This window comes from Mytilus galloprovincialis, chromosome 1 (assembly GCF_965363235.1).
Source record: "Mytilus galloprovincialis chromosome 1, xbMytGall1.hap1.1, whole genome shotgun sequence".
NCBI lineage: Eukaryota > Metazoa > Mollusca > Bivalvia > Mytilida > Mytilidae > Mytilus > Mytilus galloprovincialis.
In genome coordinates this window covers 124035272-124049241 of record NC_134838.1, presented here as the reverse complement: position 1 = coordinate 124049241, position 13970 = coordinate 124035272, and the positions used below count along the sequence as shown (strand labels likewise).

At 33.0% G+C, this 13970-nt stretch overlaps 1 protein-coding gene across 3 annotated transcripts in view; it reads right to left on the bottom strand.

The window, feature by feature from the left end:
- The window catches only part of LOC143056919 (choline transporter-like protein 1), a 40529-nt gene that overhangs the window by 15443 nt on the left and 11116 nt on the right, over positions 1–13970 (bottom strand). For all 3 annotated transcript variants that reach the window (XM_076230131.1, XM_076230113.1, XM_076230123.1), the window contains exons 7-10: positions 12610–12718; positions 11255–11375; positions 9861–9908; positions 5398–5469 (exon numbers count right to left, since the gene is read on the bottom strand). In XM_076230131.1, the coding sequence (XP_076086246.1) occupies positions 5398–5469; positions 9861–9908; positions 11255–11375; positions 12610–12718 (350 nt within the window). The remainder of the gene's footprint in view (positions 1–5397; positions 5470–9860; positions 9909–11254; positions 11376–12609; positions 12719–13970) is intronic.

The following is a 13970-nucleotide window of genomic DNA, read 5'->3' as shown; positions in this document are numbered from 1 at the left end:
CGCGTATGAAGCATAACTAATTAAAACATTTCTATTCTTGTAATTATATATAAACTTTCCACGTTCTTATTTGCATCCGTGAAAAAAGTGAAGTTACGTTCTGGTAATTAACATTTTTAATAAAATTGAGAAAGGAAATGGTGAATATGTCAAAGCGACAACCACCCTACCATAGAGCAAACAACAGCCGAAGGCAACCAATGGGTCTTCAATGTAGCGAGAATTCCCGCACCCGTAGGTGTCCTTCAGCTGGCCCCTAAAATATGCATAATAGTACAGTGATAATGGACGTCATACTAAACTCCGAATTATACACAAGAAACTAAAATTTAAAATCATACAAGACTAACAAAGGCCAGAGGCTCCTGACTTGGGACAGGCGCAAAATTGCGGCGGGGTTAAACATGTTTATGAGATCTCAACCCTCCCCCTATACCTCTAGCCAATGTAGAAAAGTAAAAGAATAACAATACGCACATTAAAATTCAGTTCAAGAGAAGTCCGAGTCCGATGTCAAAAGATGTAACAAAAGAAAATAAATAAAATGACAATAATACATAAATAACAACAGACTACTAGCAGTTAACTGACATGCCAGCTCCAGACCTCAATTAAACTGATTGAAAGATTATGTCTTCATCATATGAATATCAGGTACAATCCCTCCCGTTAGGGGTTTAGTATCATACTATCATAAAATATATGAGAAGTACATAACCCGTGTCATGCCAACAACTGTTTTTTTTAGAAATAAATGTGTTTAGTTCCGATGCAAAGACCCTATCAGTGAATCAATGTTAAAGCCAAAATATGCAATCTTTAATGACCTGACAACAGTATCGTAACTATATCCCCTTTTAATAAGTCTATTTAAAGGTTTTGTTAGTTTCTGAGGAGAATACTGACATTTTTGTGCTTTATAAAGAATATTTCCATAAAATTTTGGATGTGAAATACCTGAACGTATAAGATGTCTGCATGTTGAGTTATATTTACGAATTATTTCCTTATACCGGTGATAAAATTTAGTGAATGTTTTGACCAGTTTGTGATATCGAAAACCCTGGTGTAATAATTTTTCAGTAATACATAAATTTCTCTCGCTAAAATCTAATACATTGTTACATACACGAGCGAATCGTACAAGTTGAGATATATAAACACCATAAGATGGTGACAAGGGAACGTCACCATCTAAAAATGGATAATTAACAATAGGAAATGAAAAATCATCTCTTTTATCATAAATTTTTGTATTAAGCTTCCCGTTTATGATATAGATATCAAGATCGAGGAAAGGGCAGTGGTCATTGTTATCATTAGCTTTATTTAAAGTAAGTTCTACAGGATAAATTTCTTTAGTATACATACTGAAGTCGTCATTATTTAGAGCCAATATATCATCCAAATATCTAAAAGTATTGTTAGATTTTTGTATCAAATGTTGTTTTGATGGGTCTTTGCTAATTTTAGTCATAAATTGTAACTCATAACAATACAAAAACAGGTCCGCAATAAGTGGTGCACAGTTAGTCCCCATTGGAATTCCAATAACTTGACGATATACGGAATCTCCAAAGCGAACAAAAATGTTATCAAGTAAAAATTCAAGTGCATAAATAGTATCAAAGCATGTCCAATTGACATAGTTCTTTTGTTTATTGCTACTAAAAAATGATCTAAAAGAGTTTGAACATATGTACTCGCATTCCGACTTTTTAAATGCCCAGTTAATTAGGGATGTGAATTTTTTCTTAATAAGAATATGAGGCAAAGTGGTATATAGGGTAGAAAAATCAAAACTTTGAACAGATTCAAAATCACCAATATATGCATGCAATTTATCAAGTACTTCCAACGAGTTTTTGACACTCCAAAAGTAATTAATTCCACTATTTTCAAAGGCCTTATTTGAACAATTTATTATCAGGTTTTTTATTGTACCAAGTGTACTAGTAAGTAAAACAGACAATTTAGTAGTTGAACAATGGCTAGAAGATGAAATAAATCTATATTTGTAAGGTTTTTTGTGCAGCTTCGGAAGCCAGTACATAGTTGGGACTTTCATTGTGTTTGGTTCTGCTTGTAAAGAAGTAGCTAAAAGTTTATGTTTGTTACAGATATCGTTTTCTGAAAATGAAGTCAGTTGGAATGTTGGTGAATTCGTGATTTCCTTTTGCAGAACCTCTATATAAAATTTACGTCAAACAATAATGATATTATTAGCAGCTTTATCAGCCGGGACAAAAACAAATTCCTTGGCTAGTTCTGTTAGTTAATTTTTGATACGCGAAATAGGGTTTTTATAGTTTTTGTTGAGGGTAAAATGTTCTTTAAAATGTTGTATTCGAATATCAACTATCTTCATTACTGAATTAAAAAAAGAGTCCAAAGATTTTTTGTCAGCTTTTTCCCGTTTTACCCATTTCAAACAGTAGGCACGGAGTGAGTCGTTGATGATATTACGACACTCATTCCAGTTAATAGTTGACGGGGGACGATATTTAGGTCCTTTACTGAGAAATGATTTTAACTCTCGGTCGCGAATGATGTTAAGGTCTCCTGTTATAACATGGGAAATTGGTCCATAGGTGTATTCTGAATTACTGCAATTACACGACATAGGTGTATTTTCAGTGATATTTACATCTTTACACAATTGGCTATAATTAAACACATATTTTCGGGTAGATTTCTTGTAAATATAACAAATGAGAGGGAGTTCAGTATTATCAAAATATCCAGGAATTTGGTCTTTAACAGAATGGTCGTTAAAAATACCGGCAATATTTACAAAATCAAAACCTTTATTGACATACTTTATTTTAATAAAATGTTTTTTATGATCTTCAGGGCGATCAATTTTTGGAAACAGTTTAGAATAACAATATGCCATTATAATTTGGACAATTTCATACTTAGGACTGTAATATGAAATTGTGTTGCAATCCTCTAAAATTTTATTTAATTTATTTATAGGTAAAGAACAAAGCTTGGTTAACAGATAATGTCTGCCGTTGTTTTTTGAAATGGAAATTAGGTCCGAAATATTTGTATGGTTGGTCCGAAATTTTCTTTGATTGCGATTTTTTCTGCGTCCATGAGAACGATTTTTACGAACAGTTTTAGAAACTATATCCAAAATGTTAACAGAATCGGTTCTTGATATATTGCCAATTCCCATGATATTATCATTAAGACCGAGAGGGTAGACTGTCTGTAATTTTTTAATCCAATTTAATTCATTTATTTTTCGTGATCGTACAAACTTGGAATGAGATTCACAAGGCTGCTTATTTACTACTTCTAAAGGTTGAACTGTTAAATATTTAATAGGATGACTGTGCTTCTTAAGATGTTGATAAATGATACTTTTGAATTTATTGGGTCTTTTAAAACGATACAGGTGTTCTTGCGTGCGTTTAGATAAATATCGCCCAGTTTCACCTACGTACTGAATACCGCATCCCGGTTTGTTTCATGTGAGTAAATAAATAATACTGTTTGTTTTTCAAGTAATATCAGTTTCAAAATTTAGAGAAAATGTGCGACCATTAAATGTGGACCTTACTGTATTGTTGGTGGAAAGACGGGGACACGTAAGTCATTTTTTGGCATGACACTTATCGATAGAAGGGTAACCACGATTTTTATTGTTAAAAATGTATTGTCTGACAATTTCTTACCACTTCAATTGTACTGCTTGCGTGACTGATTTGTCACCGCTAAATATTTTGTTCCAACGTTTACTGCAGTGAAATTTGTACACCTACTAGAGCAAGTCATGTAATCATAATGAGTGAACAATGGTTAAAGACAATTCCAGTACTGAAGTTTTACCTCACTTTCTTAATATCTATACTATTAAACGAGAAGACCTCATTTTTGGTGTCGCTTCTCCTCCTTTCACAAGAAATGAATCATCATGCCTCTGTGTCCTATAGGTAACATGTATAGTCGCATTTGTCATCTATTCTTATGATCATTAAGTTTGGGTTATTTTGGGATAAAAAACGAAAAAGAATGCGTCCGGATATTTTCCCGTCATTGGACAAAACTTTAAGTCAGATTAGACTTCCGGTTCGTGTTTTTCTGTACTTCGAACATACAAAGACTATGAAATAAAGTATATGAATTTGCTTTCTGCTATCATTTTGAGTTCTAGCATGTATCATCCTTGCTTAACGTGTTTCAGTTTGGGTTATTTTGGGAGGAAAACGAAAATGAATAATATTTGCTATTTACTATGAATTAGTTTACAGTAGCGGATCCAGAACTTTTCATACGGGAGGGGGGCGTTGACTGATATAAAAGGGGGGGTTACTCTCATGCTTCCCTATTTAATCAACAATCTTTTTTCAACGAAATGGGGGGAAAGACCCCCCCCCCCAAGCCCCGCCTGGGATCCGCCTATGCTTTACTATTCATGGCGTTCACTGATGTATATATATATATATAAGTACCTTTGACTTTTGATACCTCTCTTGAAATTCTCTATATTGAGTAATTAAAGTATATGCATGTTCATAGAGTACAGAAAAACAGAAGGTATAAAAATCTGTATTTGGAAAATAGGAGGGCAAAAAAATGTGCCCAGTCCCTAAGTACCTTTGAATTTTGATACCTCTCCTGAAATTCTCCAGTCAGTATATTTTTTTTTACAGTTCAAGTTACATACGCTCTATTTCCCCGCGATTTCGCGGGTGTGTTCTAGTATTATTATAAAACCAAATATATCCTAACTCATATCTACGGATTGCTACAAACTTGATTGCTGTATCGATGTTTTCCAGTATATGCATGACTTTACAAGACGTTAATTTACTCTATTGCTCGATGCACATGACCTTAATTTAATCGTCCTTTACATGCTGGTCTAGAAACATAATCAATTGGACAGTGGTCCCGTATGTCGGCAATTCAGTGAGACCCTACTGTTAGATAGTAGTTACGTTGTATATATTGTGCATAACCAATTTTGATCCCACTTTTGTTGTATCTTTTTAATAAAGAGTGAAGAAATATCAATGGAGCAACATAAACCAAAAGGCGAATTAAGTGAAGACTCAAAAATCGAATGAAGTGTAGAAATAACACGTCGAAAAAAAACCAAAAATATCATGGCTACAATAAAAACTTAAAAGACAAATGTTCAAAATACACATCGCAAAAACTGAAAACGAAATCCACCAACAAGTCGATGTGAATGCATGTCCTCCAAAAGGGTTTTAACTTATCAATGTTACCAGGCTTACTATAATGTGAGCATATTCTGATCCACTTTGATAACCACTAGAATTCCTGATAAAATTACATGAAATCCTTGTCAGTGTATATTGTGAACCAATACTAATCGGTTTCTATAAATTTGACACATATTTGTGAATTTTAACTTACCCATAGAGGTTGGAGCAACAAGAATGGAATACATCTGATTGCTTTTGCAGCCTCTTTGAATAACTGGACAACCTAAATATCAAACTAATCGTTAATCAATGATGAAAATAAAATATTTATATAACAGCACAGGGTCAACAGACAACCAAAAAGTATTGTTATTTTTTTGTAGTATGTCATTGTCATGTATTAATTTAATTCAATTCAAGACCGAACTGGACATTTGCTTTTTATATAAAATTATTGATATAAATACAATCACATCTACCTATGTTTGAGATATATATGATATATATTGTTTTTATTGGGTAAAATTTTTGCCACATGGTGTTGTTGTTCACCCTTTTGATGTAGGTTCTTCAATCGATTCATGATGGTAAACAAAAGATAAATCTTTCTAATTGATTGATATATTATTGAGTTTTAATAATAATATTCCAATTACTATGTCGTTAAAATTTTTGGGTTTGAGTGCATTCCTTATGCCCGCGTCACACTGTCCCGATTTTTACGCCGATGGCAACACGATAATGGAAATTTTCAAAATCGGGACTGATCGTATCCAGATCGGGCTATTCGTAGTGCCATCTTTAACCATCGTAGAACCATCGGCCACTTTTTCTAGCCTTCGGGGACAACTTCGGGAAGGGTTCTAAATTTTTTAACATGTTAAAAAATCCCCGAAGGTGCGTCCGATGTTGAGGGTTCGTATTGAGTTCGTATCACCATCCTCACTATCGTAATGTCACCGGGAATGCATCTTTGCACATCGTATTGCATTCGTGTTTCCATCGTTTCCATCGGGCAGTTTTGACATTACGATGTCTACACGAATGAATCACGAAGATATCCGAAGGTCTAACGATGGCAACACGACTTCGTGAAGACCTCGTAATCCCGTCGTGTTGCCATCGAATAAAAGTACGAAGGCGACAAGATGGAACTACGACGGCAATAAATCCAGCTAAATGTAAGTTAATTTTCGCGTTAAAATACATTTAAAGTGCCATGCGCGATATGCACTGGTCAGTCTAATATGACAGTTAAGAAAGACGTTCACAAAACATGGAGCTCATATCATATGATTCTATGAGAACAAGAAAGGCAACAGCGTTGTTTCTATTAATTCAAATGGAACAAGAAGAGCAGCTATTACAGGCTCAGGATTTACTTTTACAAATAAAATATTATTTTTTGTCAATTTTCCATATCAAGTAACATAATGAAAATCATAAACGCGCCTCGTACACCAACACTGCAGGTACACGTATATAGGGAAACCAACTTTTTCTTCATTATTCTGATTTTTTTATGTATCGTCTGAGTTGTTGTCACACGAATATTTACTCCATAACCATTTTGTTTTCTATATGTCATATTTTGCCGCATTTGTTGCTTTCCCTACATCCTTCCTTTTGTCTATATTATTATGATATTCTCCTGGAAAGAGCTCTTTTTGAATAAAAGGGATCAACGAACCCATTACCTTACCTTTAAGATAGATCAGTAAACATGGGCATAATTATGGGTGATTATTCAGACTAGTGCATACCTGCCAACTGTCACTATTTGCAGGGGATTTCCCCCATGGAGGCTCCCAAATTGAAATTTTGAAAGAGCAATTTTGTCCACAATTTTTAACAAAACAATTAAATTCACAATGATTTGAGGCTTATAAAAGTATGGAGAAGCCAAAAAACAACATTAAAATGTATTTGAAGGACCCCTTGAAGATTTTTTAGGACTATGACAGCCATCTTGCATGCAAAACCCCCATGGGCATTTTGAAAAGTTGGCAGGTATGCTAGTGCACACATTTTACAGTTCAAACAAGGCAATGCCGAGCGTGGCATCCCCTCGTATGTAACATATTGGGGACAAATATGGACATAAAATTGAGAATGGAAATGGGGAATGTGCCAAAGAGACAACAACCCGACCATAGAAAACTATATTTGTATATACACATGCAGAAAATGGTAAATTGAATATGCATATTTGATACATAAACTATTTTTCTAGAAATCAACCAAAACATTCAGTAACTGGAAATACCTTTAATATTGTCTTTAGAACCAGCAGGTAAAAAAATGAGCAACCAATTCCTGTGTATTATGCTATTTCAAGGAGAAAAAAACAAGTCCATCTGCATGACCTTGACCTTTGGCCTTGAACGTAAAAAATGTCAGATCATTACAAGGAGGAACAATATACCAAATGTGGTTAAAATCTTTTGAAGCATATTGGTTTTAGAGTGTACACAAGGGTGATATTGCCCTGTATTACAACTGCCACTGTGACCTCGACCTTTGCACTTTAAAGTCAATAGCGCTTAAGATATTCTTAACGAGTAACACCATACCAAGTTTTGAGCATTTTGGGTCTAGAGTGTCAATAACAATTTTATATACACGCAACGTACATGTAATAGGCGAGGGGATAATAAACTAAGTTTTATAAGAATTAGACAAAAAGATCGATTTCCCGCCATGCACGGCAGACTTGTACAGAAACGACATGTTGTCGAAATTGTTTTCGTATCTTTTAGACATCGTATGGCCATCGCGCCATCATCGTAATCCATCGTGTAGCCTTCGTAATCTATCGTGTAGCCTTCGTGATCCATCGTGTAGACTTCGGCTGAGATATGAAGCTTAAATATCCATCTTTTGCTATCGTATATAATTTCGGCACCATCGTATAGACTTCGATATTCATCGTACTTTCTTCGGTCACTTTTTGGTATTTTAACGAGATCGGGACCAACTTCGTACGAACTTACAATTTTCGCATTCGGGTGTCCATCGTATATAAAAATCGGGACAGTGTGACGCGGGCATTATGAACGTAAACCAACACAATTGGTGTTATTCTCATTTTAAAATATAATCCTTTAAAAAAAGAAGCTATGAATAATGAGAACTAAACTCTAAATAAATGTCAACAAGCGTTTTTAAAGGTCATTTTTTGCTAAATTTATGACAAAATCTGCATTCTTTATTAATCTAAAAAAAGAGTGTGGTATGATTGCAAATGAGACAACTGTCCACAAGAGACCAAAATAACACAAATATAATCATGATTATATCAAAGATTTAAAGATGTGAGCCGATTGATGACTACACATGGCATAATTAGTACATATAAAACAGGCATTGTTGAATGCCGTACAGTGACCTATAGTTGTTAATTTATGTGGCATTTGGTCTCTTGTGGAGAGTTGTCTCATTGGCAATCATATTACATCTTCTTTTTAAATGTTTATCATATCAGAAAGCTTTTTTTATTTCTAATTATCATATGAAAGCAGCAAAATTCAGCAAGATATATAACATATTTTTCTAAAGAGCATATTCTTTTTGTTATTAAGTGGTTTACATGTTAAAATGCACTATTATATCATTTATTTATGTATTTTTCTGTCCTGAATTTTCTTGCATTTATTTGTACTGTATAATGTATTCCTATCGAGTAATGTTGTAATTTAGCGATATTTTTAACATTCCAATATAGTATACGGAGATTTGGCTAGCCATTAAACCAGTTCAAACCGCCATGATTTCTTTAAATGTTCCGTACCAAGTCAGGAATATGGCAGTGTTTATTACATAGTCCGTTTCTATGTATGTTTGCGATTGTTTTTATAGCCGTTCTGTGTTCCTGTTGTTCCGTTTTGTTTCCTCTTAGATTGATACGTTTCCCTAAGTTTTGGTTTTTGACCCGGATCTGTTTCAGTTTAATCCATTTATGACTATTGAACAGCGTTATACTACTATAGCCTTTAATTATTTATACCTTTGAAATTTGTAGAGAAAAAAAATCTTTAAGAAAATCTTTAAAAAAATTTGCATATGTGCGACATCACAAATCTTGGCCATTAATTTAAACTCAATGGATAAAAACATTTAGAATATTTTACTTCTTGTTTAAGATAAATCCTCCATGCGAATTTATAGTAAAATATTTGTACATGTGATGTATGTTGAGATTAGATGAATACTATAGTGAATATTTTTTTTATTTCATTATGTAATGTTAAGTTTAGAGTAAAACAAAATTTCAAATATTTCGGGACAGAATTTTTTTCAATTATTTTGGATAATGTTACCATAATTTGTCTTTCCAAATCGATATAAATTAGAACATCAGTAAACTGTTGTCTCTTTTATCTATGACGAAGAACAACTTAATTGAATCTACACTACAACAGTTTTATAGTAATCAATACAAATATGCTGACCCGACAAGATGTGTCGTAGTCTAAACTAAATAAGTTTTTGCGGTCTTAGATCTAAGATACAAATAAAGTTTGTTCTGTGATGTTTTATAGATGTTTCTTATAATTACTTCTGATCAATATCAAAATGATATTAAATACTTTTATTTCTTTAATTAATTTATCAAACGCGCGGGTGGATAGATATTTATTACATATTTGATAATTTTTTTCGTCATATACTTACTAGTGCAATTCTTTTAAACATCATCAACAACAGCAGCAGTATAATGATCTATAAAAACAAAAACATATAAAAAAAAATCGTTTAACTCGCCATGATTATTTTTAGACCGTTTACCCATAGATCAAACGATGGCTTTGAACGTCTTTGGCCAGCTGAAGGACGCCTCCGTGTGCGGGAATTTCTCCCTGCATTGAAGAGCTATTGGTGACCCCATGCTGTTGTCTTTTCTATGGTCGGGTTGTTGTCTCTTTGACACATTCCCAATTTCCATTCTTAATTTTATTTACACATGATCATTCAGTAATGATGTTCGCTGTATCTTCTTCTTTTGTACGGTTGTAGTACAAGCATTTCGATATAGGTAAAAGTTGAAAAATGTTGTTTTTTGGCAGAGTAATATACACAATACGAGAGTGAAGTAAAGTTATTTAGTTGACAACTTATAACTTGTAAATAGTTGAAAATATGGCTATCTTAAATTGGTGGAGATGTATCAAAACTTATTCGCAACTGAAGAATAATGAGGAATATAAGATTCAGCGACAATGTTGCCTGACAAGAGATGTCACCTGCTTTCAATTTTCAGTAAGTTCATTTCAAAATTGTAATACTTTAAAAATGATATGTTAAATGTTATCTAGCCTCTTTACCAATGATGAAATAATTGAAAAATAAGAAGGTGTGATTTGATTGCCAATTGAGACAGCTATCTATCAAAAGACGAAAGGACGAAGATGTCAACAATAACAAGTCACATTACGGTATTCAACAAGAAACAAATCTGTATTGTAAGTTATAAAAGGAATCTAGATTTTTAAACTTGTCACATTGCAATGGGTGTTGCATACTTAATAGGAATAGCTAAACTTTTCGACACATCGAGTATCACTCCTTTTGCAGATGACAAATTCCATCAGGTTTTTACAGGATTTTTGTTTCCTTTTAATGGATTTATAAGATTTGAACAGTGATAAACTACTATTGCCTCTAATTTGGACAGACACATTAAAAAATGTGGAGGGCTTGAGTATGTTTTAGGGACTCAACCCTCCCCTACCCTGTTCCATTAGTGTATCAATACAACATAAAACTGTTCAAATCAGTTGGAAAGGGCTCGAATCATCAGACCGGCACTAAGCGCAACAAAACATACGATGTATGACGGGATGAATATGCGTTCAATACTAGTTATTTTAATAGAATGTGCGTTTATAAGATTTCGGTTTGCATGGGTTAAAGTCATTATCATATGAGTTCATGTTGATAGTTAATTATATTTTTCCGTTGTATCAATTTGGTATTATATGTGCACACAGTAATACATTATATGTTAATCAGTGTTTACATACAATTATGTCAATTATTAACAAATCATGGATTGTCAATATACTAACGGTAATTCCACTGGCTATACAAGCATAAATTAACCAGGTTTCCACAGCTTCACTCCTGTCAGCTGTCTGTTGTGATGCAGCGAGACTATCATATGCCATTTTCAGGTTATACCATGAAGACCTAAAAAATGAAATAGAAAATCGTTATACAGTCCACAGAAAGCCTTATAATAGATTGGTTTAAGTGTTTTATGGAAATTCCATATTTGTTTAAGTACTACTGACCCCCACTACTAGGTAAAATTCTGATGTCTTTTGACGGATAATGCATGTGTCTTTCTATGTTGTGATGTTACACTATTGTTTCAGAAAAGGGAGAAGGTTTGGTACCATTTAAACGTATAATCCCGCTGCAAATGTTTGCACATGTCCTAATAGTTATCAAAGGTACCAAGATTATAATTTAGTACGCCAGACGCGCGTTTCGTCTACATAAGACTCATCAGTGACGTTCTTATCAAAATATTTATAAAGCCAAATAAATAGAAAGTTGAAGAGCATTGAGGATCCAAAATTCCAAATACGGCTAAGGTAATCTATGCCTGGGATAAGAAAATCCTTAGTTTTTCGAAAAATTTAAAGTTTTGTAAACAGGAAATTTATAAAAATGACCACATTATTGATATTCATGTTAACACCGAAGTGTTGACTACTGGACTAAGTCAGGAATCTGATGTACAGTGGTTGTCCTTTGTTTATGTTATTCATACACGTTTCTCGTTTTATATAGATTAGACCGTTGGTTTCCCCGTTTGAATGGTTTTACACTAGTAACTTTTGGGGGCCCTTTATAACTTGCTGTTCGGTATGAGCCAAGGCTCCATGTTGAAGGCCGTATCTTGACCTACAATGGTTTACTTTTTATAAATTGTTATTTGGATGGAGAGTTGTCTCATTGGCACTCATACCACATCTTCCTATATCTTTTATCAGGAGATGTTAACTATGTGGACGCATGTGATACATTTCTAATACTGTGTTTCTTACTGCTTGTCTTGAATTATGTGTATAGTATATATATATATATATATATATATATATTAGTTGAAAACATAGGTTAACAATCTTTGTAATGAGCTTTGCAAACTATTTCTATACTTGATTCGTTTATTTGCTGAAAATATTGAAAAACGTGCCACCAGTCATTGTAAGACTGTTCTATTACCTCTAAAATGTGTTCATGTTAAACCTCTCATTGGCAATCAAACATGTTCTTCTAATTTTTATATTCGTTACAATTTGATTAATCTTCAAATTGATTAGGGAGATTAAATAGCACCAGCCCATAAACTATTCATATCAAAATCCATGTTATTTTTTTCTGATTAGGAAAAACATTTGACACATATGCTTACCAGCAGTACGCTGTTGCTCCAAGACAAAACGCAACTACAGCTATCACTATGAACCATATTATAATGGCCGCCAAAAATCCAAAGCATGCCACAATAGTTATGGAAACACCTAATGAATATCAGGAATTTTAATATTAACATTATTATAGAATAATCTGTGATAGAGTTAGAGTACGATGTTCTCGTAAAATATTCTCCAAAATTACATCTGTTCCAGACATAATCATGGAGTTGCATTATTTCTTTAACTAACAAAACAAAAAAGATAGTACATTTCTATCTATGCAAGTTACATATCCTTGTACCAAGGCATAACATAAAGTGCATCAGTATGGATAAATTACATTCACTTCATTTTTCAACAGGGAAACATATATATAGTGCATCAGGATGCGTTAAAGGATATGCTTAACCCGTGACAAAGAATAAACAGGATGTTCACATATCATCACGTTCTTACTTTATTGCAAATTATAAAAATATACTTATCCATTACTGAACGTACAATACAACACAGATCATAATTTAAACATGTTATCATAATATTATATACAATAAAGGCAATAGTAGTATAATGCTTCCGTAGTCATAGATCGATTTAACTGAAACAAATCCTGGTCACAAACTGAGGTATAAACACATCAACTATGAAGAAATAAAAAGGAAAAACAGAAACACTGAACTGCTATAAAAACAAACGCCAACATACATAGAAACGGACAATGTGATAACAACTACCATGTATATGACTTGGTACAGGACATTTCAAGAAAAACGGTGGGTTGAATCTGGTTTTATGTCTAGCCAAACCTCCCACTTTAATGGAAATGTTAAAAATACCGCTAAAATGACAACATTGCGTGACAAGAATACAGTACAAATAAATGCATTCAGGACAGAGATATATAAATAAAACGCCTGCTCAATTTATTTTTTTAAGATATTATCTATGTTAATCAAATATTTTTTTTAATCTTTTCAAACAGATTTTAATTATTGTATTTATTTCTACTATAAATTCAAAGCCAACACTTTTAATATATTGTTTTTTAATAAAACGGTTTATAATACTTGTTGATTCATTGCAACTGACATCAGTATGCACACATGATAAAAAAATATAACACCAACTAAGTATTTCATACAAATAAAGCAAACCAACATGTAAATCACGAACACATGTGAATTCAGAATATAGAAAGTAGAATTATAATGAACAAGAATATCCCGCTCGCAGGATTATATTTCCTAGTTTATTTCACAGTTGAAGATCTAAAATTTATCAAATCCTACTACATATTGAATATTTAGGAGTCTATATCCTTTGTTAAATTATTCCTTTTAAAATTGTTATACGTTGA